The sequence below is a fragment of the Scomber japonicus genome, chromosome 15 (genome assembly GCF_027409825.1).
Source record: "Scomber japonicus isolate fScoJap1 chromosome 15, fScoJap1.pri, whole genome shotgun sequence".
Taxonomy (NCBI): domain Eukaryota; kingdom Metazoa; phylum Chordata; class Actinopteri; order Scombriformes; family Scombridae; genus Scomber; species Scomber japonicus.
This window is the reverse complement of record NC_070592.1, coordinates 5,433,910-5,460,317: the sequence shown is the minus strand read 5'-3', so window position 1 is coordinate 5,460,317 and position 26,408 is coordinate 5,433,910. Positions and strand designations below refer to the sequence as shown.

Below are 26,408 nucleotides of genomic sequence, written 5' to 3'. Positions count from 1 at the left end.
TCCTCCCTCCCTTCCTCCCTTCCTTCCTTCCTCCTTTCCTCCCTTCCTCCCTTCCTACCTTGACTCAGGGACAACAGGAGGGTTAAAGGAGTCCTTATGTGCTTATAGATGAATGACTATTGATATTAGGACCAAACCATTTGTACTATAATTCTAGCCGAGCCATATTCACATTTATTTTTTTTACTTGAATAACTCAACTTAACTTTGAACTTGTGCAAACCATTAAAAAGAGAATAAAAAGTCAATTTAGTTAGATAATTTTCCCACTTGTAGTCTTAAACTTTAACCAGCTTGTCATTTCATTCTCACTATTTTCAGGTTATGTAATTTTCTTTCAGCCTTTTTTTTCCATATTTTGAATTCATAGTGGAATTACATTGAAGTGTTATGTCATCTTTAATTTAATAGTCTCAATGGGACATTTTGACTTTTTGCTGAAAATGGCTAAATGAGCTTTTTTTTTTTAATTTTAATGTCAGCGCAGTTTTAGTCCAAATTAAACTTCTGGTGTCTCCATGTTTAACCCTCCTGTTGTCCTCGAGTCAAGGAAGGGAGGGAGGAACAAGGAAGGAAAGAAGGGAGGAAGGAAGGAAGGAAAGAAGGAAGTAAAAGAGGAAGAAGGAAGGAAAGGAGGGAGGGAGGAACAAAGGAACGAAGGGAGGGAGGAAGGAAGGAAGGAAGGAAGGGAGGAAGAAGGAAGGAAGGGAGGAAAAAAGGAAAGAAGAAGGAAGGGAGGAAGGAAGAAGGAAGGAAAGGAGGAAGGGAGGGAGAAAGGAAAAGAGGAAGGGAGGAAGGAAGGAAGGAAGGAAGGGTGGAAGAAGGAAGGGAGGAAAGGGAAAGGAAAGAAGGAACAAAGGTAGGAGGGAGGGAGGAAAGAAGGAAAGAGGGAAGGAGGGAGAAAGGAAAAGAGGAATGGAGGAAGGAAGGAAGGGAAGAAGAAAAAGGAAGGGAGGAAAGAAGGAACAGTCGAACCAGACAGGGTCAATTTGACCCAGGAGGACGGCAGGAAGGTTAATCGACAGTATTTGTTTCCTACTGATGCAGCCATGTCCAACAGTCAATCGAGATGTGTTACCTTCAAACTGTAATTATATAAAAATAACAGATATGGATCAATATCGACGTTCTAGCTCGAGAACGAGGCTTTTCAGTTGAGATTGCTTGTGTTGTGAGTGTAGACCAGGAAGTCCATTTTAAAGACCACTACTGCTAATCGATGAACAGCTCTATTAAAGCCTCCCTGCAGATGTACTGTGAGGTTATAAAGCTCTTATTGCACCTTTAATCTCAACTGGAATGGGATTCAGCTGTTTGTGTGGTTCAGGATTCAAGCTCCGGCTGTCACATTGATTAAAAAAAAAAAGGTACTGGGCTTCTTCTCCGCCTTAGTCCAAGGAAGGGAGGGAGGAAAAAGGAAGGAAAGGAGGAAGGAAGGAAAGGAGGGGGGAAGGAAGGAAGGAAAGAAGGAAGGGAGGAAGAAGGAAGGAAAGGAGGGGGGAAGGAAGGAAGGAAAGAAGGAAGGGAGGAAGAAAGAAGGAAAGGAGGGAGGGGGGAAGGAAGGAAGGAAGGAAGGAAGGAAGGAAGGAAGGAAGGAAGGAAGGAAGAAGGAAGGAAAGGAGGGAGGGGGGATGGAAGGAAGGAAGGTAGGGAGGGAAGAAGGAAGGAAGGAACGAAAGGAGGGAGGGGGGAAGGAAGGAAGGAAGGAAGAATGAAGGAAAGGAGGGAGGGGGGAAGGAAGGAAGGAAGGTAGGAGGGAGGGATGTAAGAAGAAAGAAGAAAGGCGGAAAGAAAGGAAGGAGGGAGGGAGAGAGGAAAAGAGGAAAGAAGGAAGGAAAGGCGGAAGAAGGAAGGAAGGAAGAAGGAAGGAAAGGATGGAGGGAGGAAGGAAGGAGGAAAGAAGGAACTGGAATGGGATTCAGCTGTTTTGTGAGGTTTAGGATTCAAGCTCCGACTGTCACATTGATTAAAAAAAAGGTACTGGGCTTCTTCTCCGTCTTATTCCGTCATTGATCCGTAACATACAGACAGATGTAAGATGACTTGCTGTATAGTTGCATCACATACCACACATACTATATACAAACTCAAACATGCATCTAACGTCAGGAATCCAATAAAACTAGATGTTCAAACACTGGTACGGAAAAAAAGGATCAGTCGGCTGCAGAGCAACGGAAAACTTCCCTCCTTTCCTTTCTCCCTTCCTTCCTTCCCTCCTTTCCTTCCTTCTTCCCCCTTCCTTCCTTCCCTCCTTCCTTCCTCTTTTCCTTTCTCCCTCCCTCCGTCTTTCCTTCTTTCCTCCCTCCCTCCTTTCCTTCCTTCCTTCCTTCCTTCCTTCCTTCCTCCCTCCTTTCCTTCCTTCTTACTCCCTTCCTTCCTTCCTTCCTTCCTCTTTCCCTTTCTCCCTCCTTCCCTCTTTCCTTCTTTCCTCCCTCCTTCCTACCTTCATTCCTTCTTTCCTTTCCTTTCCTCCCTTCCTTCCTCCCTCCCGTCCTTCCTCCCTCTCTCCCTCCCTCCCTCCCTTCCTTCCTTCCTTCCTTCCTTCCTCTTTTCCTTTTTCTCTCCTTCCCTCCCTCTTTCCTTCCTTACCCACTCCCTCCTTTCCTATTTTCCTTCTTTCCTTCCTTCCTTCCTCCCTCCTTTCCTTCGTTTTTCCTCCCTCCCTTCCTTGACTCGAGGACAACAGGAGGGTTAAATTTCTCCCTCCCTCCCTCCTTTCCTTCATTCTTTCCTTCCTTCCTTCCTCCCTCCATTATGCCACCTCCCCATGTCAAAGTTCATTATTTATCATTACACTTTTTTTTCCCTTCAGAAGTGTTTTTTATTTTTTTCATTTCTGCAGCTAGTTTGAGTTCATAAGCTATTTTTGCTCCGAGGCCAACGATGTACTTCAGTTGTTTACTACAATTTATAGCTGTTCTTCACTCACAGAAATGGACTGGCAGAGTGAAAATACATCTAGAAATCACTTAAAAGTAGTAATGAATCCACTCCTGGCAGGAGTCTCATGGATGAATGCACACCCATCGACGCTCCACCGTCCATAAAATGGCTGCCAGTCCTACAATAATTATTACAAGTGAGCCGCAGCTGTATTTTCATTATTTCTGTTGGATGGATTTCTGGGCTGCAGCTCTTTTTGACATTTCAATAGTGGAGTTGAGTGCAGGCACTTTTTTTTTTTTTTTTTTAGCATTTTTGGAAAAACAACAAGGTTCAATATTAGAAGCAAACCCAAAGGCACTCTCTTTGAAAACTATTAAAATGGCTTTATTATCATGGCATGGTCCAATTTGACTTTTAAAACAAAAGTCAAGCCTTCATCAGGAAGTCAAACACATCTCATCAAACACTTGGTTATTTTCTAGTAGTTTGTTAAAAATCTCCTCCTTCACTTAGGCAAGGCAGTTTTATTTGTATAGCGCATTTCATACACAATGGCAACTCATTGTGCTTTACATAAAACAGAAAAACATGTAATTTGAGAAACTTAAAACATACAATTAACCCCCCCCCCCCCCCATAATAAAAACAAAGTACAGAAAAATAGAAAGACATAAATAAAATGATTGCAGCATAAAATAATAAATTAGCTTTAAAATCATTAAAAGGACAAAGAGTGCAAATGAAAGATTAAAATGTAAAGTGTTTTAAAAGAGCTCAATCATAAGCACAGGAGAAGAGAAGAGTTTTTAACCTGGATTTAAAAGTGTTCACAGTTGGGGCTGATTTCAGTTCTGCTGGTAGTTTGTTCCAGTTGTGTAAAAGCTGCTTCACCATGTTTACTTTGAACTCTGGGCTCGACTATCTGACCTGAGTCAGTAGATCTCAGAGCTCTACTGGGTTTATATTCTACTAACATGTCATTCATGTATTCTGGACCTAAACCATTCAGTGATTTGTAGACCAGTAGCAGAACTTTAAAATCTATTCTATAGCTGACTGGGAGCCAGTGTAAAGACTTTAGAAGTGACTGGGAGCCAGTGTAAAGACTTTAGAACTGACTGGGAGCCAGTGTAGAGACTTTAGAACTGACTGGGAGCCAGTGTAAAGACTTTAGAAGTGACTGGGAGCCAGTGTAAAGACTTTAGAACTGACTGGGAGCCAGTGTAAAGACTTTAGAACTGACTGGGAGCCAGTGTAGAGACTTTAGAAGTGACTGGGAGCCAGTGTAAAGACTTTAGAACTGACTGGGAGCCAGTGTAAAGACTTTAGAGCTGACTGGGAGCCAGTGTAAAGACTTGAGAACTGGAGTAATGTGCTCTGATCTCTTTGTTCTGGTCAAAACTCGAGCTGCAGCGTTCTGAATGAGCTGCAGCTGTTTAATGCTTTTTTGTGGGAGTCCAGTCAGAAGACCGTTACAGTAGTCGAGTCTACTTGAGATGAAAGCATGAATCAACTTCACTTAGGACATAGTGTTACATCCTAGAGAGGTGTAGACATATGCATAAAAATATACAAACATATATACAAACTCCAACAGAAGGTGAATTGAAGACCAATATAGTGAGTACTACAACACTTCTTGATGCTGAAATGAATCAGAGTTTTGTTTTAAAAGTCCGATATGACCATGTCAAGACAATTGACCCTGTCTGGTTTGACTGTTCCTTCTTTCCTCCCTTGCTTTCTCCATCCCCTTTTCTTCCTTCCTTCTGTCCTTCCTTCCTTCCTCCCTCCCTCCTTATTTCCTTCCCTTAGTCCTTTTCTTCCTTCCTTCCTTCCTCCATCCCTTTTCTTTCACTCCCTCCTTCTTTCCTCCCTCCCTCCTACCATCCTTATTTCCTCTGTCCTTCTTCCCTTCCTTCTTTCCTTTCCTTCCTTCCTTCTCTCCTTCCTTCTCTCCTTCTTTCTTTCCCTCCTTCCCCCCTTCCTTCTTTCCTCTGTCCTCCTTCCCTCCCTCCTTTCCCTTTCCTTCTTCCTTTCCTCCCTTGACACGAGGTCAACAGGAGGGTTAAACAGAGTGCCTTGGAGTTTTCTTGTATTTTGTTTTTCCCCTATCCAAGAATACAAATCATTTTTGAGTCCAGGAAGAACGCTCCTACCATTAGTTGTGTTGGTACTTAGAGAGCATTGGGAAACAGAACAGGACATTGAAAGTCTGACCGAAATAATCATACAACAGAAAAGAGGAAAGAACAGGAAGTAGCGGAGACTGGAGAATTATGTGAGGAACAAAATGTACAAATAAAAAGTTTAGTAAGACATACTGAAGGTTACAAAGTTACAGCACAGGCCAAAAAAAAAAGGAGCATGATGATTCAACTAAAAGCCCAACGATGTGATTTGAGCTCAGCTGTGAATCAATCGACTCAAATAAAAACAAAACACTGCAGCGGAGGGCGAGGACTGCACTCCTTCCGTCACTGTGATCAACTAAATTGCTTCTCCACTTCCCCCTACATTAGCTAATCATCATTATCTAATTAAATCTTCCCCCTCTAACAAATGAATATTGTATTTTGATGAAGTTGGCGTAATGTGAGAAACAACCAGAACTAAAACTGATCAATTTTGATGCAGCAGAGGCTCATATTTAGTTTCTTGTACCAGTTAACTTTAAGAAAAAGCAGGATGTTACAATTCCCATAATGCAACTCAGTAATATCCAACATCTTTCATCTTTCTGTTCTGTTATAAACATCACATCATGACATCAATGACACCATCAGGGTGATTGTCTCAGACTCTCTGTGCCTCACCCAGACTTACAAAAGACTGTTTTCACTCATAGACTGTATAAAAAAAATGGACGTAACATCCATGACGTCACCCATTGGTTTGTGGACTGCTGCTCGGAAGCCAATAGTTTCGAATCTGGGCAGTGCCATCTTGAAAATTTCAGGTGCATGCTGGGAAAAATAAAAACACAGATTCTACTTATATGGGCGTGAGGCGGAGCCATGGACGGAGCGGGGAGGTTGCTATGGTTGCGAGGGCTGGATCTCGAGGACATTGGGCAATCAACCTGTCAATCAGGACGTAGCCACGCCCTAATGCATACCCTGCTTTATCGTCACATATAAAATCAGGGAGGCCAAAATGTCCCAAATGAACATCATACTGCATTGAAGAAGGCTTTAAACTAGCGATTGAGACCATAAACACATTTTGAAAACGTTTACTGAGGTTAGAAATCAAGTGAGAAGTTGGTGAATTCTCCATTGACTTGTATAGAGACGGTCGCCCCCTGGTGGCCTTTTGATAGAATGCAGCTCTAAGTTACTTCCACGTTGGCTTCATTTCAGAGGACCAGAACTCCCCGCCTGTTTTCACCTCAATACATTTTCAAGCTAATGAGTAAAAGTGTTGCCATGAACTCTATAAATATATCACATTGTGAAAATAAACAGGCACAATAACCACAAACGCATCATCTCTAACTCAGCCAAACATGCATATTGTGAAGAGAAGTACACTCATCTCTCATTTAAATGTTTCACCATCTCCTTGTAAATGAATGTGTGCTGCTGCTGTATTGTAATAGCGGTCTGATATAACAGTGATTCAGTCCTAACCTTCCCAGGATAGGACAGGCTTTTTTACACAATTGCTATTCTCATCACTGAGTGTTTTTGTCTTTGTATGAAAATGTCCTCTGGTGCTCAGACAGCGATGAGTTTTACCTTTACCGACCGGCGACCGCGGGAGCAGCTGCAGTGATTTGTTGTGTTGCAATGAGATATTAGATCTACTGTGGCTGAATAAACAAAGAGAAATAACTTATACATAACTTTATATATTTCTCTTCTCCAAGTGATTCTTGGTGATTCTCTACTGCAGTTATTCGTTAGCTTGGGATCGTTATTGGCAAATTATTGACTGAAGGATGGAAGGCAGATCAGATGAGTTATCATATAAATCATTTTAGGGAGTAATGAGTGTAGAACGATTGATTCTTCAAGTTAGATCATATAATTTTTGGAGGTAATGTTCATCAAAGTATCCAGCCATGTGAGCAGTGCACCTCAGATTAGAAATGTAATAGAACGATAGAAAGAAAGAATGAATGAATGAATGAATGAATGAATGAATGAATGCCTCTATTGTCATTGCATGTTCACATACAAAGAAATTAGCTGTCTCTCATGAAAGAAAACTGCTTCCATTCACTCTGTTAAATAAGGATGAGGATAAATGTATTGATCCCACAGTGGGGAAAATTCATTGCTACAGAAGCTCAAAGATTAGTGATATAGAAAAAAAACCCCAAAAAACAAATGGATACAACAATAAAATTAAAAACTAAATAAAACAACCCTAAAATGCAATTATATAAATATATATACACATATACACATACACATATACACCCATATATATACATACATATATACACATACACACATACACATACATACACATACGTACAACAATAAAAATGATGAACTAAATAAAAAGGACCTTAAAGTGCAATTATATATATACAACAATAAAATTTAAAAAAAAAAGTGCTTTAAAGAGAAGGACAGGTCAAAGTACAAATGCAGATATTGCACATCAGTCATTAGAGAGATACAATAAGATTCAAACAACTGGCTAATGAATGAATGAATGAATGCCTTTATTGTCATTTATTGGCATGTTCAGATACAAAGAAATTAGCTGTCTCTCATAAAGAAAACTGTTTCCATGCACTCTGCTCAAAACACACACTTATGGCTCTTTTCCACTGTACAGTTCCACAGTAGTTCTACTCGGCTCGACTTGACTCTGTACCAGGAACGATCTTTTCCATTACTATAGTACGTCCTCAAATTGAGCGGAGACACAAAACACATAACCAATGGAGGTTGCTGCTGTATGTGGCTTTCTGTCACACACAAAGCAAAGAGAAGAGAAACCGAATCGCTGTAACGCTGTTGTTGGTATTTAAAAATGCCGGGTTTGATTCTTGTGTTGGATGTCACATGACTCTTCTGACCAATCAGTGGCCTGCAGTCTGATGATGTCACATTTTAGTATCGGCTCGCTTGGAACCTCAACAGAAAAAACCTTGGCAGAGCAGGTACTAAAAAAGCACCAGGTACTATCTCTAATGGAAATGCAGAAAAAAACTGAGTAGTCGAGCCGAGTAGTGCTAGAACTGTGTAATGGAAAAGCACCATTACATACACACACATACAAAACCATTAAATAAGGTAGAGTATGATCATAAAGTGCTTTAAAGAGAAGGATAAGTCAAAGTGTAAATGCAGATATAATAGAAAAGAGATAAACAATAAGACTATAAAACAGCTGAAGTTCTTATCATACAAAAAGGTTTGCAGCAGATATCAAAATGATATATTTTTGCAGGTGCTCGACTCTAACTTGTATTTTACCGCATTTTGGATTTGGTTATATTTCAGTTTTTATTTTTAAAAAAAAGCAATAATTCAATTTAATACTTTATTTTAAGTTAATGCTGCTGTTGTCATTGAGTCTCTTAACATTTTCGATAAAATCTGAAGGTCTGTCTGAGCTCCATGGCAACCGAAAAACCACGAAATACCAAATAACTCTCTATGCCTACCTTCTGCTGTGCTGGCAATCCAGGGACCCAATCGTGTATGTGTGTGTGTTTGTGTGTGTGTGTACGTGTGTGTGTGTGTGTGTGTACGTGCATATAAATGTGAGTCTTTTTTTGTGTGTTTTTAAAGTAGCCATAGAAAGCATTTATTTCAGTTAATGCAAAACATGTTGGCGAACCGGAGGACAAATGAGTATAGAAGAGCAAATTATCATGTTGCTCCATAATGAACTATTGGACCTGTCTATTATTATTATTTATGCAGCCGAGAGAGCCGAGAGAGCCGAGAGAGAAGAGCAGAAACATTATGAAAAGCAGAGAGACACAGAAAGTGCATAAAAGACACAGTGAGTGAGGTTGGTCTAAAGTACCAGGTGCAAATTAGCTATTTACATGGTTCTTGTGTTAATGTGCTAAAGTGGCTAAAATGAATAACTATGAATAACAATGTATGTGTGTGTGTGTGTGTGTGTGTGTGTGTGTTGGTGCATCCATTGGTATATGTGTGCCCAGTGTGTGTTTATTGTGCATTTCTGATGGTAAAGTCTAGCATAAGAGTTTTTAACCCCTCCTGTTGTCCTCAGGTCAAGGAAGGAAGGGAGGAAGGAAACGATAAAGGAGGGAAGGAAGGAAAGGATAAAGGAGGGAGGGAGGAAGGAAGTAAGGAGAGAAGGAAGGGAGGGAAGAAGGAAGGAAAGGAGTAAGGAGGGAGGGAAGGAGGAATGAAGGAAAGAAGGAAGGTAAGGAGGGAGGGAGGAAGGAAGGAAGTAGAGAAGGAAGGGAGGGAAGAAGGAAGGAAAGGAGTAAGGAGGGAGGGAAGGAGGAAGGAAGTAGAGAAGGAAGGGAAGAAGGAAGGAAGGAAGGAAAGGAGTAAGGAAGGAGGGAGGAAGGAAGAAAGGAAGGAAGGAAAGGAGTAAGTAAGGAGGGAGGGAGGAAGAGAAGGTGGAAGAGAGGAAGGAAGGAAGGAAGGAAAGGAGGGATGGAAGGAGGAAGGAAAGGAGGAAGTAAGTATGGAAGGATGGAAGGAAGTGAGGAAAGAAGTATGGAAGGATGGAAAGAAGTGAGGAAAAAAGTATGGAAGGAGGGGAAGAACGAAGGAAAAAATAAAGAAAGAGAGAGGAAGGAAGGAAAGAAGGAAGGAAGGATGCACCATTCCCCTCCCAGTTTATTTGCTTTGTTTCGCTCAATTCCTGGATGCTAATGGGATCACGCTTATGTTTTTCGATCTCATAGACACTCCACAATTGAGCCAAAATAGCCTGATATCGCTGCTTGACATGCTTCAGATAACACCAAACACATAAAAAAAGGTATTACTGAAGGGATTTATTTGTTTCTGACTATTGGAAAGTGGGAAAAACGGTAAAATATCCCAAAACGACTGTATGTGAAGCAAACCTATAACATTTAGGCTATTCTATGTGATCTCCTTTTGAGAACTAAGATAATATTTCTTTCACTTTCATCCACTGATCCTCCCCTGAAACAGTTGGGGGAGGCCTAACGTACACTTTGAAAGCCTCTGGTCTAATATCATGCTTATACAAAGTATTTTGTGCATGTGTGTGTGTGTGTGTGTGTGTGTGTGTGTGGATATACTTGTATTTGTGACATTGTGGGGACACTTGTTTCCATAGTGCATTATGGGGACATCTGGGGAGAAAAGCTGATAATGTAAATTTATTAAATGCATAGTTGCATATGTCAGTATAGTGTACTTATAGTGGAGATTTAAATCTGTCCACATAATCACATTGTGGGGACTCGTATCACACCAAAAAGCTGGTAAGGTTAGCCCTCCTGTTGTCTCAAAATGGACCCAGTCTGGTTTGTCTGTTTATAAAACATAAGGAGAGGCCCAACTTACACTTTGAAAGCCTCTGGTCTAATATCATGCTTATACAAAGTATTTTTTTTGTGTGTGTGTGTGTGTGGATATACTTGTATTTGTGACATTGTGGGGACATGTGTTTCTATAGTGCATTATGGGGACATCTGGGGACAAAAGCTGGATATGGTTTCATCAGCTGCTTGTAAATTGAAACAGTCCTAATATCATAATGTAAACTTATTAAATACAGAGTTGCATATGTCAGTATAGTGTACTTATGGTGGAGATTTAAATCTGTCTGCATAATTACATTGTGGGGACTCGCATCACATCAAAAAGCCAGTAAGATTAAACCTCCCGTTGTCTCAAAGGACCCAGTCTGGTTTGTCTGTTTATAAACATAAGGAGAGGCCCAACTTACACTTTGAAAGCCTCTGGTCTAATATCATGCTTATACAAAGTATTTTGTGTGTGTGTGTGTGGATATACTTGTATTTGTGACATTGTGGGGACATGTGTTTCTATAGTGCATTATGGGGACATCTGGGGAGAAAAGCTGGATATGGTTTCATCAGCTGCTTGTATATTGAAACAGTCCTAATATCATAATGTAAACTTATTAAATACAGAGTTGCATATCTCAGTATAGTGTACTTATGGTTGGGATTTAAGTATGTCCACATAATCACATTGTGGGGACTCGCATCACACCAAAAAGCCGGTAAGGTTAACACTCCTGTTGTTTCAAAATGGACCCAGTCTGGTTTGTCCCCCGTCTGTCCCCCGTCTGTTTTGACTCTTCCTTCCTTCCTTCCTTCCTTCCTTCCTTCCTTCCTTCCTTCCTTCCTTCCTTCCTTCCTTCCTTCCTTCCTTCCTTCCTTCCTCCCTCCCTCCCTCCCTCCTTCTCTCTTTCCTCCATCCCCCTTGCTTGCTTCCTTCTTTCATCCCCCCTACCTTCCTTCCTTCCTTCCATCCTTCTTTCCTCCATCCTTCCATCCTTCCATCCTTCTTTCCTCCATCCGTCATTCCTTCCTTTCCTTCCTCCAATCCTTCTTTCATCCATCCTTCATTCCTTCCTTTTCTTCCTCCCTCCCTTCCTGCTTTCCTTTCCTCCCTTCTTCCTTCCTTCCCTCCTTCCTTCCTTCCTTCCTTCCTTCCTTCCTTCCTTCCTTCCGTCCTTCCATCCTTCCTTCCTTCTTTCTCCCTCCCTCCCTTCCTTCCTTGACTCGAGGACAACAGGAGGGTTAAAGTAAACCTGCATATTGTGTCCTCACAAGTGACATAAACCTGGTTCCTTCCTTCCTCCCTCCCTCCCTCCTTCTCTCTTTCCTCCATCCCCCTTGCTTGCTTCCTTCCTTCTTTCATCCCCCCTACCTTCCTTCCTTCCATCCTGCTTTCCTCCATCCTTCAATCCTTCCTTTCCTTCCTCCCTCCCTTCCTTCTTTCCTTCCCTCCCTTCTTCCTCCCTCCCTTCCTTCTTTCCTTTCCTCCATTCTTCCTCCCTCCCTTCCTTCTTTCCTTTCCTCCATTCTTCCTCCCTTCCTTCCGTCCTTCCTTCCTCCCTTCCTTCCTTCCTTCCTTGACAACAGGAGGGTTAAAGTAAACTTGCATATTGTGTCCTCACAAGTGACATATTTGTGTTTAGGGGCTTTGCAGGTTTTCTATCAGTACCTTCAGAGAGATCCACTAGAGAACTGGATATATTGCAAATAACATCTTAACATATGACACCACATCTCCAAAAGCTTGCATTTCTGCTTTGTTGTGGTTGCACATCCATCCACTAATCCATCCTGTAACATCCTCAACAGATTTATTTACGCGTGTAGGTGACACATTAAACTCTCGACTCGTCTTTAGTCTCAGTCTGTGGTGCAAAATATCATGTGTGCAGCGTGAAAACACTCAGCTCAGGTGACATGAACAAACCTCTTCACCATTTGACAGCAAAACCAACACAAAGACATTTGTTTTGTGGTTGCGTTACGTCTTCCCCCACAACTGAAAAAAAAAGAGAAAGAAAGAGAATCACAAAGCTAAATACTTGATCTGACAGGAGCGTTATACTTTCCCATTATGCAACCAATTCAGCAGACAGATGGGCTGAAGTACCTGCGGTGTTCATCTCACACTTTACTAAGTTGTAATCAGAGTTGTCAGGCCCCCTTTTTATTCAGTGATCATAGTAATATTGTCCCTCGGGGCTTGCTGTAGAAGTGAGGCTATAGCGATCCCAAATAGAGGCAGCAAGAGTTGAATAATATGGACCTGACAACATTAACCTCGATTTGGAAAACTATTACGCTGACGTCATCTTGAGTGAGGACTCGACTGAATAGAAATTCAAAGAAAGCCAGTAAGCAGCTGCTACTGCATTGCCTCAGGGAAAGCGATGTAATGTAGTGCGCCAGGGAGGTGCCATTTTTAGGCTTAAAATACAGTGTTACTTGGCTTCATACCATAGCAACTGACAAACTGAAAGGAAACATGGGGGGAGAGAGAGAGAGAGAGAGAGAGAGGGGAGGGGGGGGGAGATGAAATGCAATTAAAGTCCCTGGATGGATCCGAACTGGGGATTTTGCATTTTATGTAGTATGTGTGTCTTTGACAACTGAGACACTAGGACGCCCCACTTTCCCAAAGTGTGGACCGAACCAAGATGAAGTTTTCTGGCTGCAACCACTGAGAATAATTTCCAGCCCCAAATTACGGAGTGTCACTTTAATGTTGTTTAAGTTACAAGCTAGTTTATGCCAGATGCTTCCAGTGAGCGTGTACTTGTTGGGTTTAAAGGGCTGAGCCAGAACTTTTAACCTGGAAACAGGGTTTAAAATTAGCATCCGCCACTCGCAAATGAATGTTTTGACTGTTCCTTCCTTCCTTCCTCCCTTCCTTCCTCTCTTCCTTCCCTCCTTCCTTCCTTCCTCCCTCCCTCCCTCCCTCCCTCCCTCCCTCCCTTCCTTCCTTCCTTCCTTCCTTCCTTCCTCCCTCCCTCCTTCTCTCTTTCCTCCATCCCCCTTGCTTGCTTCCTTCTTTCATCCCCCCTACCTTCCTCCCTTCCTCCCTTCCTTCCTTCCATCCTTCTTTCCTCCATCCTTCATTCCTTCCTTTCCTTCCTCCCATCCTTCTTTCCTCCATCCTTCTTTCCTTCATTTCCTTCCTCCCTCCCTTCCTCCCTCCTTTCCTTCCTTCCTTCTTCCTCCCTTCCTTCCTTCCTTCCTTCCTTTCATCCTTCTTTCCTCCATCCTTCATTCCTTCCTTTCCTTCCTCCCATCCTTCTTTCCTCCATCCTTCATTCCTTCCTTTTCTTCCTCCCTTCCTTCCTCAACAACACTTTCCCAAAGTGTGGACCGAACCAAGATGAAGTTTTCTGGCTGCAACCACTGAGAATAATTTCCAGCCCCAAATTACGGAGTGTCACTTTAATGTTGTTTAAGTTACAAGCTAGTTTATGCCAGATGCTTCCAGTGAGCGTGTACTTGTTGGGTTTAAAGGGCTGAGCCAGAACTTTTAACCTGGAAACAGGGTTTAAAATTAGCATCCGCCACTCGCAAATGAATGTTTTGACTGTTCCTTCCTTCCTTCCTCCCTTCCTTCCTCTCTTCCTTCCCTCCTTCCTTCCTTCCTCCCTCCCTCCCTCCCTCCCTCCCTCCCTCCCTTCCTTCCTTCCTTCCTTCCTTCCTTCCTCCCTCCCTCCTTCTCTCTTTCCTCCATCCCCCTTGCTTGCTTCCTTCTTTCATCCCCCCTACCTTCCTCCCTTCCTCCCTTCCTTCCTTCCATCCTTCTTTCCTCCATCCTTCATTCCTTCCTTTCCTTCCTCCCATCCTTCTTTCCTCCATCCTTCTTTCCTTCATTTCCTTCCTCCCTCCCTTCCTCCCTCCTTTCCTTCCTTCCTTCTTCCTCCCTTCCTTCCTTCCTTCCTTCCTTTCATCCTTCTTTCCTCCATCCTTCATTCCTTCCTTTCCTTCCTCCCATCCTTCTTTCCTCCATCCTTCATTCCTTCCTTTTCTTCCTCCCTTCCTTCCTCAACAACACTTTCCCAAAGTGTGGACCGAACCAAGATGAAGTTTTCTGGCTGCAACCACTGAGAATAATTTCCAGCCCCAAATTACGGAGTGTCACTTTAATGTTGTTTAAGTTACAAGCTAGTTTATGCCAGATGCTTCCAGTGAGCGTGTACTTGTTGGGTTTAAAGGGCTGAGCCAGAACTTTTAACCTGGAAACAGGGTTTAAAATTAGCATCCGCCACTCGCAAATGAATGTTTTGACTGTTCCTTCCTTCCTTCCTCCCTTCCTTCCTCTCTTCCTTCCCTCCTTCCTTCCTTCCTCCCTCCCTCCCTCCCTCCCTCCCTCCCTCCCTTCCTTCCTTCCTTCCTTCCTTCCTTCCTCCCTCCCTCCTTCTCTCTTTCCTCCATCCCCCTTGCTTGCTTCCTTCTTTCATCCCCCCTACCTTCCTCCCTTCCTCCCTTCCTTCCTTCCATCCTTCTTTCCTCCATCCTTCATTCCTTCCTTTCCTTCCTCCCATCCTTCTTTCCTCCATCCTTCTTTCCTTCATTTCCTTCCTCCCTCCCTTCCTCCCTCCTTTCCTTCCTTCCTTCTTCCTCCCTTCCTTCCTTCCTTCCTTCCTTTCATCCTTCTTTCCTCCATCCTTCATTCCTTCCTTTCCTTCCTCCCATCCTTCTTTCCTCCATCCTTCATTCCTTCCTTTTCTTCCTCCCTTCCTTCCTCAACAACACTTTCCCAAAGTGTGGACCGAACCAAGATGAAGTTTTCTGGCTGCAACCACTGAGAATAATTTTCAGCCCCAAATTACGGAGTGTCACTTTAATGTTGTTAAAGTATAAGCTAGTTTATGCCAGATGCTTCCAGTGAGCGTGTACTTGTTGGGTTTAAAGGGCTGAGCCAGAACTTTTAACCTGGAAACAAGGTTTAAAATTAGCATCCGCCACTCGCAAATGAATGTTTTGACTGTTCCTTCCTTCCTTCCTCCCTTCCTTCCTCTCTTCCTTCCCCCCTTCCTTCCTTCCTCCCTCCCTCCCTCCCTCCCTCCCTCCCTCCCTCCCTTCCTTCCTTCCTTCCTTCCTCCCTCCCTCCTTCTCTCTTTCCTCCATCCCCCTTGCTTGCTTCCTTCTTTCATCCCCCCTATCTTCCTCCCTTCCTCCCTTCCTTCCTTCCATCCTTCTTTCCTTCTTTCCTCCATCCTTCATTCCTTCCTTTCCTTCCTCCCATCCTTCTTTCCTCCATCCTTCATTCCTTCATTTCCTTCCTCCCTCCCTTCCTCCCTCCTTTCCTTCCTTCCTTCTTCCTCCCTTCCTTCCTTCCTTCCTTCCATCCTTCTTTCCTCCATCCTTCATTCCTTCCTTTCCTTCCTCCCATCCTTCTTTCCTCCATCCTTCATTCCTTCCTTTTCTTCCTCCCTTCCTTCCTCAACAACACTTTCCCAAAGTGTGGACCGAACCAAGATGAAGTTTTCTGGCTGCAACCACTGAGAATAATTTCTAGCCCCAAATTACGGAGTGTCACTTTAATGTTGTTAAAGTTACAAGCTAGTTTATGCCAGATGCTTCCAGTGAGTGTGTACTTGTTGGGTTTAAAGGGCTGAGCCAGAACTTTTAACCTGGAAACGAGGTTTAAAATTAGCATCCGCCACTCGCAAATGCATGTAAAAATAACTTATGGCGAATAAAATAATGAGGTCACTCGCCATCTTCACTATATAACTTTCATTATTAACCCTCCTGTTGTTCTTGAGTCAAGGAAGGAAGGGAGGAAGATGGAAGGAAAGAAGGGAGGGAGGGAGGGAGGAAGGAAAGGAAGGAAGGAAGGATGGAGGAAAGAAAGAGAAGGAGGGAGGGAGGAAGGAAAGATGGAAGGGAGGAAAGAAAGAGGAAGGAAAGAAAGAGAGAAAGAGGGAGGGATTGAAGGACAGACGGAAGGAAGGAAGTAAAGAAGGAAAGGAGAGGAAAGAAACAGAGAAGGAGGGAGGGAAGAAGGAAAAGAAAGGAGTGAGGAAGAAGGAATGAGGGAAGGAAAGATAGATGGGAGGAGGAAGGAAGGACAGAAGGAAGGAAGAAAGGGGGATGGAGGAAGGAAAGATGGAAGGAAGGAAAGAAAGAGAGAAGGAGGAGGGATGAAGGACAGACGGAAGGAAGGAAGGAAAGAAGGAAGGAACAGTCAAAACAGACGGGGTCAAAAAAGTATCAATCAAAGGGCAATTAACGATTATTTTTATTACTATTTTTAATGACGTTGTGTTGTGAGCAGTTCAGCGGTTGGCAAATTACCAGATCTACTGTATTCTTGCTGGATTTTGTGAACATGTGTTGACAACCATTATGAACAATCCCCAAACTACCTCTGTACGACTCCTTCAAAGTGCAGGAAAAGTCTATCTATCTATCTATCTATCTATCTATCTATCTATCAATCTATCAATCTATCAATCTATCAATCTATCTATCTATCTATCTATCTATCTATCTATCTATCTATCTATCTATCTATCTATCTGTCTATCTGTCTATCTATCTATCTATCTATCTGTCTATCCATCTATCCATCTATCTATCTATCTATCCATCCATCTATCTATCTATCTATCTATCTATCTATCTATCTGTCTATCTGTCTATCTATCTATCTATCTATCTGTCTATCCATCTATCCATCTATCTATCTATGTACAGTATCTATCCATCTATCCATCTATCTATCCATCCATCTATCCATCTATCCATCTATCCATCTATCTATCTATGTACAGTATCTATCCATCTATCCATCCATCTATCTATCTATCTATCTGTCTATCTGTCTATCTGTCAGGTTCAGGCAACCTAAAACACTTAAAATATCAAACAAAGGAAGACAAGACAACAGGATTAGAGTTTCTACTTGCAAGGAGAATGGACAGAGATCTGCTCAGTTTCAATCTCCGACCCGTTCTGAGCAAACCTTGCCGAACCCTCTCTTTTTATTTGGTTCAGGTGTCCCTAATTTACATGGTGTTGCTGCTCTAAAGAGTGGGGGTCACAATCGGTCACACACACTTTAAAGATTTTCTGATCAGGGTCACAAGTTGATCAAAGGTGGTCACACCACACTTCGGAGACTTCCTGAGCAGGGTCACAAGTCCTGAAAAACAACTTTAAAACAGCATGCTTGTAGACTATAAAGGTTAATGATTATAGAAGGGGTAAATATGGGATAACACCAACACTATCTATCTGTCTGTCTGTCCATCTATCCATCCATCTATCCATGAGATGCTTTGCAGAAACAGTGCAAAACACAGATCTATTATGTTATTACGTATAACAAGTATAAGCAAATAAACAGACATCATCCACAATAGTCTTGTTTTGCAGCTGGGAATGATACTTTTCTTTTCTTTCTGCTACATTCAGAGTAGCAAAGACATTTTTACCTCTTTTTACTTTTCATGCAGACACATTTCATCTCTATAAAAACCTCTCTTCCTAAACAGCTGAGGACTTACAGTAAGTGTAGTGTTTTGTGTTTGTTTTCTCTCATCCAGGTTGGCTGGTGGGGAAAATGGCCACCTGCGCCTTCGCTACCATCCTTGGTCCCGTTACGGCTCTTTCCTGAAGCCCCTGGATGACTCCCAGCACCTCAGGGTGGTCACGCTGGAGGAGAGGCCCTTTGTGATCGTTGAACCAGCTGACCCGGGAACTAGCTCCTGCATCCGTGACTCTGTCCCCTGTCGCATGCCCGTCAACTCCAGGTAACACCGAAAAACCCCCCCACTGTATATCAAACAAACTGGAAACTGTGCCATGGTCCGTTCTCTGTGGTTGTTCATATTCAATTAAAGACTGTGTAAAGTGAATTCAGACATTTTCTTCTAAACACATTAAATAGGTCATAAATGTATTTCTAAAAAAGGTGTAAAAAGCATTTCAACCATTTAGATTTGAATTGTGGAGCTAGGCTTCACAAACTGTGTTTCAAGATTTAGTGATTAGCATAAACCCGCCCCTGCTGCTGTAGAGGTATAAATACATTCAGCACACACTACTACTACTACAGTCTACAGTTAGCCAGTTAGCCGAGTTAGTAGCCGAGTTACCGGCCGAGCTAGCAGCTGAGTTAGCTGCCGAGCTAGCCGCTGGGTTAGCAGCAGAAAGCTCTCAGACGTAGCGTCCATGTTTCTGGTAGAGGTGGTGACTTTGATTGACAGATGACACTTGGTAGGGGGCGGGGTTTCACCGGACTGTTTAGTAGCAGAGAAAGAGGCTGATTTTTACACAACTTTGAAGCCTAATTTCATATATTTGGCGATTTTTTTAACCATTCAAATTTGGCAGGGTGGTTAACAACACACTTTTCTGTAGTATGTCAAACTCAGAACACATATTTATTCTTACTTTACACAGACTTTAATACATTTAATGCATGCATTCACTTAATGATATTATTTGCTGATGTTTTAAGTTATGTAACCAATTAATGTATAAGTCATGATTTTAATGTCTGGTAATTTTAAGGCTATTGAAAAATAAATGACTGCAGAATGTAAGTTTCTAGCTGAGGGTTTAAAGCTGTATCTTCTTCATGATTGACCATATATCTTTTTTTTTCTTTCTACATGTCAAAGAAAAAAAATCCTCCCTCGTAACACAACTTTTTATTGAAATTTTGTGCTGTAAGTGCTAAAAAATGTGGTTTCTCAGTAATGGGTTCTCAGCCTTGTTAGACTTTAATGGCGGCTGCCTATTTTGTCCATTAAAACTAAATGTCACTTGTACATTTCTTTTCATTGTACCAGTGGTGAGCTGTCAGTGTCAGGTTTCTACTTGTGTAATATGACTTTGTGAGGAGATTTTAAAGTTCTGTCATGGCCACTCATCATTTTAAAAGCAGAAAATTAGAGGAGTACAAAGTAAGCATTGAAATGTTTTTGTAACTCTTCAAAAAGGGCAGCAGGTCAGGATGACTTTCAGTTTAACCCTCCTGTTGTCCTCAAGTCAAGGAAGGAAGGGAGGGAAGGAAGGAGGGAGGGAGGAAGGAAGGGAGGGAAGGAAGGAAGAAAGAAGGAAAGGAGGGAGGAAGGAAGGAGGAAGGAAAGGAGGGAAGGAAGAAGGAAGGAAAGGAGGGAGGAAGGAAAGAAGGAAGGAGGAAGGAAGGAAATAAAGAGAGAAAGAGGGAAGGGAGAAGGAAGGAAAGGAGGGAAGGAAGAAGGAAGGAAAGGAGGGAGGAAGGAGGAAGGAAGGAAATAAAGAGAGAAAGAGGGAAGGGAGAAGGAAGGAAAGAAGGGAAGGAAGAAGGAAGGAAAGGAGGGAGGGAAGATGGAAGGAAGGGAAGGAGGGAGGGAGGAAGGAAGAAGGAAGGAAAGGAGGGAGGAAGGAGGGAGGGAGGAAGGAAGGGAGGGAAGGAAGGAAGAAAGAAGGAAAGGAGGGAGGAAGGAAGGAGGAAGGAAAGGAGGGAAGGAAGAAGGAAGGAAAGGAGGGAGGAAGGAAAGAAGGAAGGAGGAAGGAAGGAAATAAAGAGAGAAAGAGGGAAGGGAGAAGGAAGGAAAGGAGGGAAGGAAGAAGGAAGGAAAGGAGGGAGGAAGGAGGAAGGAAGGAAATAAAGAGAGAAAGAGGGAAGGGAGAAGGAAGGAAAGAAGGGAAGGAAGAAGGAAGGAAAGGAGGGAGGGAAGATGGAAGGAAGGGAAGGAGGGAGGGAGGAAGGAAGAAGGAAGGAAAGGAGGGAAGGAAGAAGGAAGGAAAGGAGGGAGGAAGGAGGAAGGAAAGAAGGAAGGAGGAAGGAAGGAAATAAAGAGAGAAAGAGGGAAGGAAGAAGGAAAGGAGGGAGGAAGGAGGAAGGAAAGAAGGAAGGAGGAAGGAAGGAAATAAGGAGGGAAGGAAGAAGGAAGGAAAGGAGGGAGGGAAGAAGGAAGGAAGGAGGGCAGGAAGGAGGAAGGAAGGAGGGAGGAAAAAAGGAAGGAGGGAGGAAAGAAAGAGAGAACGATGTAAGGAAGGAAAGGAGGGAGGGAGGAACAGTCAAAACAGACGGGGTCAATTTGACCCAGGAGGTCATTAATTAAAAAAGACAATTAACTTAAGGTTAATTGTCTTTTTTAATTAATGACCTTTGCTTTGTGGTTCCAACTTCCTGTTTTGGTTTAAACGAACAACTATAACAACATGATGCCTCTTTGCTTTGGCCTTTGTTACACCATATGACTTTTAAAACCATCACGAAAGGAGGGAGGAAGGAAGGAGGAAGGAAGAAGGAAGGGAGGAAGAAGGAAGGAAAGGAGGGAGGGAATAAGGAAGGAAAGGAGGGAGGAAGGAGGGAGGAAATAAAGAAAGAGAGAAGGAGGTAAGGTTTTGGCCTTTGTTACACCATATGACTTTTTAAAACCATCTATATACTGTAGCTGCAGCTCCATTTCCTCTCTGGGATAATGAAGTTATTTTCTGATGTTTTAATCTATTGATCCCAGAAGGAGAGTCTTTCTTTAAGCCGCTCCCTCGCTGTAACACAGCACCTGCAGATGGTAAAGATTTACTGTCTCGTTCATGGATGGTTGGCCACACATTTCAGTTTCACGAGGGATCTTCTGGTTGCAGGGTGGAATCTAGCTATTACCGTCTCTCACACATTTGTCAGTGAGGTTTGTAGGCTGATAAGGATTTATAAGAGGAACCACTGACACACTTCAATGTTAGAAATCAGCTGTTATACACTAAAGTGAGTCTTGAATAAAATGGTTTCAGTCCATTCCCACATGAGCATACTAAACTGAAAGGAGGAAGGAAGAAGGAAGGAAAGGAGGGAGGAAGGAGGGAAAGAAGGAAATAAGGAAGGAGGAAGGAACAAAAGAAAGAGAGAAGGAGGGAAGGAAGAAGGAAAGAAAGGATGGAAGGATGGAAGGAGGGGAGGAAGAAGGAAGGAAAGGAGGGAAGGAAAGAGGGAGGAAGGAGGGAAGGAAGAAGGAAGGAGGAAGGAAGAAAGAAGGAAAGAAGGAATAAGGAAGGAAATAAAGAAAGAGAGAAGGAGGTAAGCAAGAAGGAAGGAAAGGAGGGAGGAAGGAGGAAAGGAGGAAGGAAAGGAGGGAAGTAAGAAGGAAGGAAATGAGGGAAGGAAAGGAGGGAGAAAGGAAGAAGGAAAGAAAGAAAGAAAGAGAAGGAGAGAGGGAAGAAGGAAGGAAAGGAGGGAGGAAAGAAAGAAAGAGAGAAAAGGAGAGAGGGAGAAAGGAAGGAAAGGAGGGAGGAAAGAAAGAGAGAAGGAGGTAAGGAAGGAAAGTAGGAAGTGAGGAAGGTTTATAGGCTGATAAGGATTTATAAGAGGAACCACTGACACACTTCAATGTTAGAAATCAGCTGTTATACACTAAAGTGAGTCTTGAATAAAATGGTTTCAGTCCATTCCCACATGAGCATACTAAACTGAAAGGAGGGAGGAAGGAGGGAAGGAAGGAGGAAGAGAAGGAGGGAAGGAAAGGAAAGGAGGGAGGAAGGAGAGAAAGAAGGAAAGAAGGAAGGAGGAAGGAACAAAAGAAAGATATATATAATATAATATAGAGCAACATGATACAGATTGAATATGCTCCAGGTAATGATTAATAATAACTCTTATTCTTTCGTATTATTTTATAATATAGAGCAGGAGTTACAGTCAGGATCATTTATATATACATGGGTTGTTTCATGCAGAGGGAAAAAGCTAAGAGTGTGTGTGTGTGTGTGTGTGTATTAAGGCTCCTGCTCTATACTAGATAAGCTCTCTTCCTGCCAGCACATGACTTGGCCAATAGGAAGATAAAAAAAGTTCATCTTCAGTCGGTTTTATTGGCTAACAGAGAAGTTTGCTCTCTTGTTAATCAACCTACTTTGACCCTGGAAGTTTTTTCTTCCCTAACGTGCTTGTATTTCCTTTTTTTTCCCATTTTTCCTCCTTCCCTATATACTGTATTTGTGCCACTGTGTGTTTTATGTCACAGCTGAAGCTTACTTCCCTGTGATGGTGCTGTAGTGCGCTGGGTTAAGGTGTTTAATGCTTTTATTTTTTGTTCCTGTCTCTGAGGTCATGATGCTCAATGATTCAAATAAAACAAACATAAATTACTGTGCATGTAACAAGCACCTCTTACTTTCCCACCTGTGATAACAATGACTTAATGCATGACCTATTTCTGAATGTTCAACAATCACTGATCATGTAATAATAATAAAGGTGAGATAAGTTCATGTATGGAACACATTTCAGCTCCTAAAAGCTTTACATCAAACACTCAAGTATCGAGATGAGAATAGAAAATAAGCTAAACTAGAATAAGACAGGTATAAAATACAAGAATAAGGAAGGGAGGGAGGGAGGAAGAAGGAATGAAAGGAGGGAAGGAAGTAAAGGAGGGAAGAAAGGAAGGAAAGGAGGGAAGAAAGGAAGGAAAGGAGGGAGAAGGAAGGAAAGGATGAAGAAGGCTGGAAGGAAGGAAGGGAGGAAGAAGGAAGGAAAAGGGGGAGGAAGGAAGGAAGGAAGGAAGGAAGGGAGGGAGGAAGAAGAAGGAGGGAGGAGGGAGGGAGGAAAAGAAACAAGAAGGGTAGGAAGGAAGGACGGAGGAAGGAAGGAAGGAAGGAAGGAAGGACGGACAGAGGAAAGAAGGAAGGTAGGAAAAGAAACAAGGAGGGTAGGAAGGAAAGGAAGGAAGGATGGAGGAAGGAAGGACAGAAGGGAGGAAGAAGGAAGGAAAGGGGAGAGGAAGGAAGGAGGGAAGGACAGAAGCAAGCAAGGAAGGGAGGAAGGGAGGGAGGAAAAGAAACAAAGAAGGTAAGAAGGAAAGGAAGGACGGACGGAGGAAAGAAGGAAGGTAGGAGGGAGGGACGAAATAGAGAAGAGGAGGGAGGAAGGACAGACGGAAGGAAGGAAGGAAAGAAGGAAGGAAGGAAGGAAGGAAGGACAGACTGAAGGAAGGAAGGAAGGAAGGGAGGAAAGAAGGAACAGTTGAAACAGATGGGGTCAATTTGACCCGGGAGGACTAAAGTGCATCATTTAAGCCACTAATCAGTGACATCCAACCCTTAATAGACCTTTTTTTTTTGGCTTATAGTAAAAACAAATAATTAGCCAAATGCACATCTTCCGTTGCTAGGTAACAGAGCTAATAGGTTACCATAGCGAAGTGTCTGAAGAGCAGATGGAGGGCACTGCAGCCACTTGACTGATACTGATCTAAGTGCATTTTGGATTCTCATAATGTTTGACTTGTTAATGATGCTCGATGAAACCTCAGAGGAGAAGAAGACACTCTCCTTCTTTCATCCCTCCTTTCCTTTCTCCTTCCTCCCTTCTTCCTTCTCTCCTTCCTTCTTCCTTCCTCCTTCCTCCCTCCTTCTCTCTTTCTTTCCTCCCTCCTTCCTTCTTTCCTCCCCCCTTTCCTTCCTAATTCCTCCCTCCTTTCCTTCCTCCTTCCTCCCTACCTCTTTCTCTCTTTCTTTCCTCCCTCCTTCTTTCTTTCCTCCCTCCTTTCCTTCCTTCTTCCTTCTCTCCTTCCTTCCTTCCTCCTTCCTCCCTCCCTCCTTCCTCCCTCCCTCCTTCTCTTTCTTTCCTCCATCCTTTCCTTCCTAATTCCTCCCTCATTTCCTTCCTCCTTCCTCCCTCCCTTCCTTCCTTCCTCCCTCCTTCTTTCCTTCCTTCTTCTTCCTCCTTCCTCCCTCCTTTCCTTCTTTCTTCCTCCTCCCTCCCTCCTTCTCTCTTTCTTTCTTTCCTTCCTCCTTTCCTTCCTTCTTCCTTCTCTCCTTCCTTCCTTCTTCCTTCCTTCTTTCCTCCCTCATTTCCTTCCTCCTTCCTCCCTCCTTTCCTTCCTTCTTCCCTCTCTCCTTCCTTGCTTCTTCCTTCCACCCTCCCCTCCCTCTTTATCTCTTTCTATCTTTCTTTCCTTCCTCCTTCCTTCTTTCCTTCCTTCTTTTATCCTCCCTCCCTCCCTCCTTCTCGCTTTCTTTCTTTCTTTCCTTCCTCCTTCCTTCTTTCCTCCCTCCTTTCCTTCCTAATTCCTCTCTCCTTCCTTCCCTCTTCCTTCTCTTCTTCCCTCCCTCCCTCCCTCTTTCTCTCTTTCTTTCCCCTCTCCTTCCTTCTTTCCTCCCTCCTTTCTTTCCTCCTTTCTCCTCTTCTTCTTCCTCTTCTCCTTTCTGTGTCTCTTTAATGCTTATCTGTCCTTTCTCTCTCTATCTTAGCAGCTTCAACAGACAAGCCGCTCATTCGGTTCAAAGCATCTAAAATCTGACAGGAAGAACAAGTCCGCTGTGTCACCTTTTCTTTTTTTTCTTTTTTCTTCCCCCCTTCTCAGTTTGGTGGTGGACAGCACAGGACCCATGAAGCACTGCTGCAAAGGCTTCTGCATCGACGTCCTGAAGCGTCTGGCTAAAATCGTGGGCTTCACCTACGACCTTTACCTGGTGACCAACGGGAGGCACGGGAAGAACATCGACGGGGAGTGGAACGGCATGGTCGGAGAGGTGAGGAGACGACTGCTGGAATAATCCTTTCATTTCAGATGTGGTCAAAAGGCACGTAGTCCCAAAGCAGTTCTGATAAAACCCGTAAATGGAGCTTTTAGCAAGCAGCGGGTGAGGCGAGTGCCGTTGCTATGGTTACCTTTCGTCTGTCCTTCCTCGCTCCTTTCTTCTCTCTTTCTTTCCTTCCTCTCTCTTTCCTCACTTCCTTCCTTCCTTCCTTCCTTCCTTCCTTCCTTCCTTCCTTCTGTCTGTCCTTCCTCCCTCCCTCCTTCTCTCTTTCTTTCCTTCCTCTCTCTTTCCTCCCTTCCTTTTTTCCTTCCTTCCATCCTTCCGTCTGTCCTTCCTCCCTCCCTCCTTCTCTATTTCTTTCCTTCTTTTCTCTTTCCTTTCTCCATCCCCTTTCCTTACTTCCTTCCTCCCTCCCTCCTTTCCTCCCTCCTTTCCTCCCTCCTTCCTTCCTTCCTTCCTTCCTTCCTTCTTTCCTCCTTCCTTCCTTCCTTCCTCCCTTCCTTCCTTCCTTCCTTCCTCTTTTCCTCCCTTCTTCTCTTTCTTTCCTTCCTCTCTCTTTCCTCCCTTCCTTCTTTCCTCTCTCCATCCCCTTTTCTTCCTTCCTTCCTCCCTCCCTCCTTTCCTCCCTCCTTTCTTCCTTCCTTCCCTCCTTCCTTCCTGCCTTCCTTTCTCCCTCCCTCCTTCCTTCCTTCCTTCCTTCCTCCCTCCCTCTTTCCTCCCTCCTTCCTTCCTTCCTTCCTCCCTTCCTTCCTCCCTCCCTCCTTTCCTCCCTTCTACCTTCCTTCCTCCTTTACTTCCTTCCTTCCTCCCTTCCTCCCTCCCTCCTTTCCTCCCTCCTTCCTTCCTTCCTTCCTTCCTTCCTCCTTTCCTTCCTCCCTCCTCCCTTCCTTCCTTGACTCGAGGACAACAGGAGGGTTAAATACAGAGATGGACTCAGGACATTTTTGACATCTCTTAGCATATCAACAGCAGGGAGAAAGTGGCTTGTCTGAACTTGTTGTATCTTTTTCTTCAACTTAAACTAAACCAAATTGTCTTGAATGTAGCTCAGTACTAAATGCAGAAAGAAAATAGAGAGATATTTACTAAAACCAATCCAGATAAAATGGCTCCAACTAAAATATTCAGAAGTCAAAGCAAGCTAATAATGAAGTGACAGCATGGGTTAAAAAAAGATTAAAAATTAAATAATAGTTAATAGAGATGTGTGTTAGGTCGAGACTTGATCTGATGTGGGCCGGTCCTTTAAAAGGAAGGAAGGAAGGAAGGAAGGAAGGAAGGAGGGAAGGAGGGAGTCAAGGAGTGAGGAAGGAAGAAAGGACAGGGGAGGAAGCAAGGAAGGAAGGAAGGACGGAAGAAAAAGGAGGAGGGGAAGGAAAGATGGAAGGAAGACAGGACAGGTGGAAGGAAGGAAGGAAGGAAGGAAGGAAGGAAGGAAGGAAAAGAAGACAGGAAGGAAAGATGGAAGGAAGAAGGAAGAAAAGATGGAGGGAAGACAAGACAGGTGGAAGGAAGGAAATAAAGAAGACAGTAAGAAAAGGAGATGGAAGGAAAGATGGAAGGAAGGATTTAAGTAACAAAGAATGAAAAG

At 43.2% G+C, this 26,408-nt stretch overlaps 1 protein-coding gene across 1 annotated transcript in view; it reads left to right on the top strand.

The window, feature by feature from the left end:
* LOC128373840 (glutamate receptor ionotropic, NMDA 2D-like) overlaps positions 1–24,832 on the top strand; it is a 94,846-nt gene extending 70,014 nt beyond the window's left edge. Inside the window, 3 exon segments of the mRNA XM_053334035.1 lie at positions 17,884–17,895; positions 17,897–18,090; positions 24,640–24,832. Of these exon segments, the coding sequence (XP_053190010.1) occupies positions 17,884–17,895; positions 17,897–18,090; positions 24,640–24,832 (399 nt within the window).
* The last annotated feature ends 1,576 nt before the right edge of the window (positions 24,833–26,408 follow it).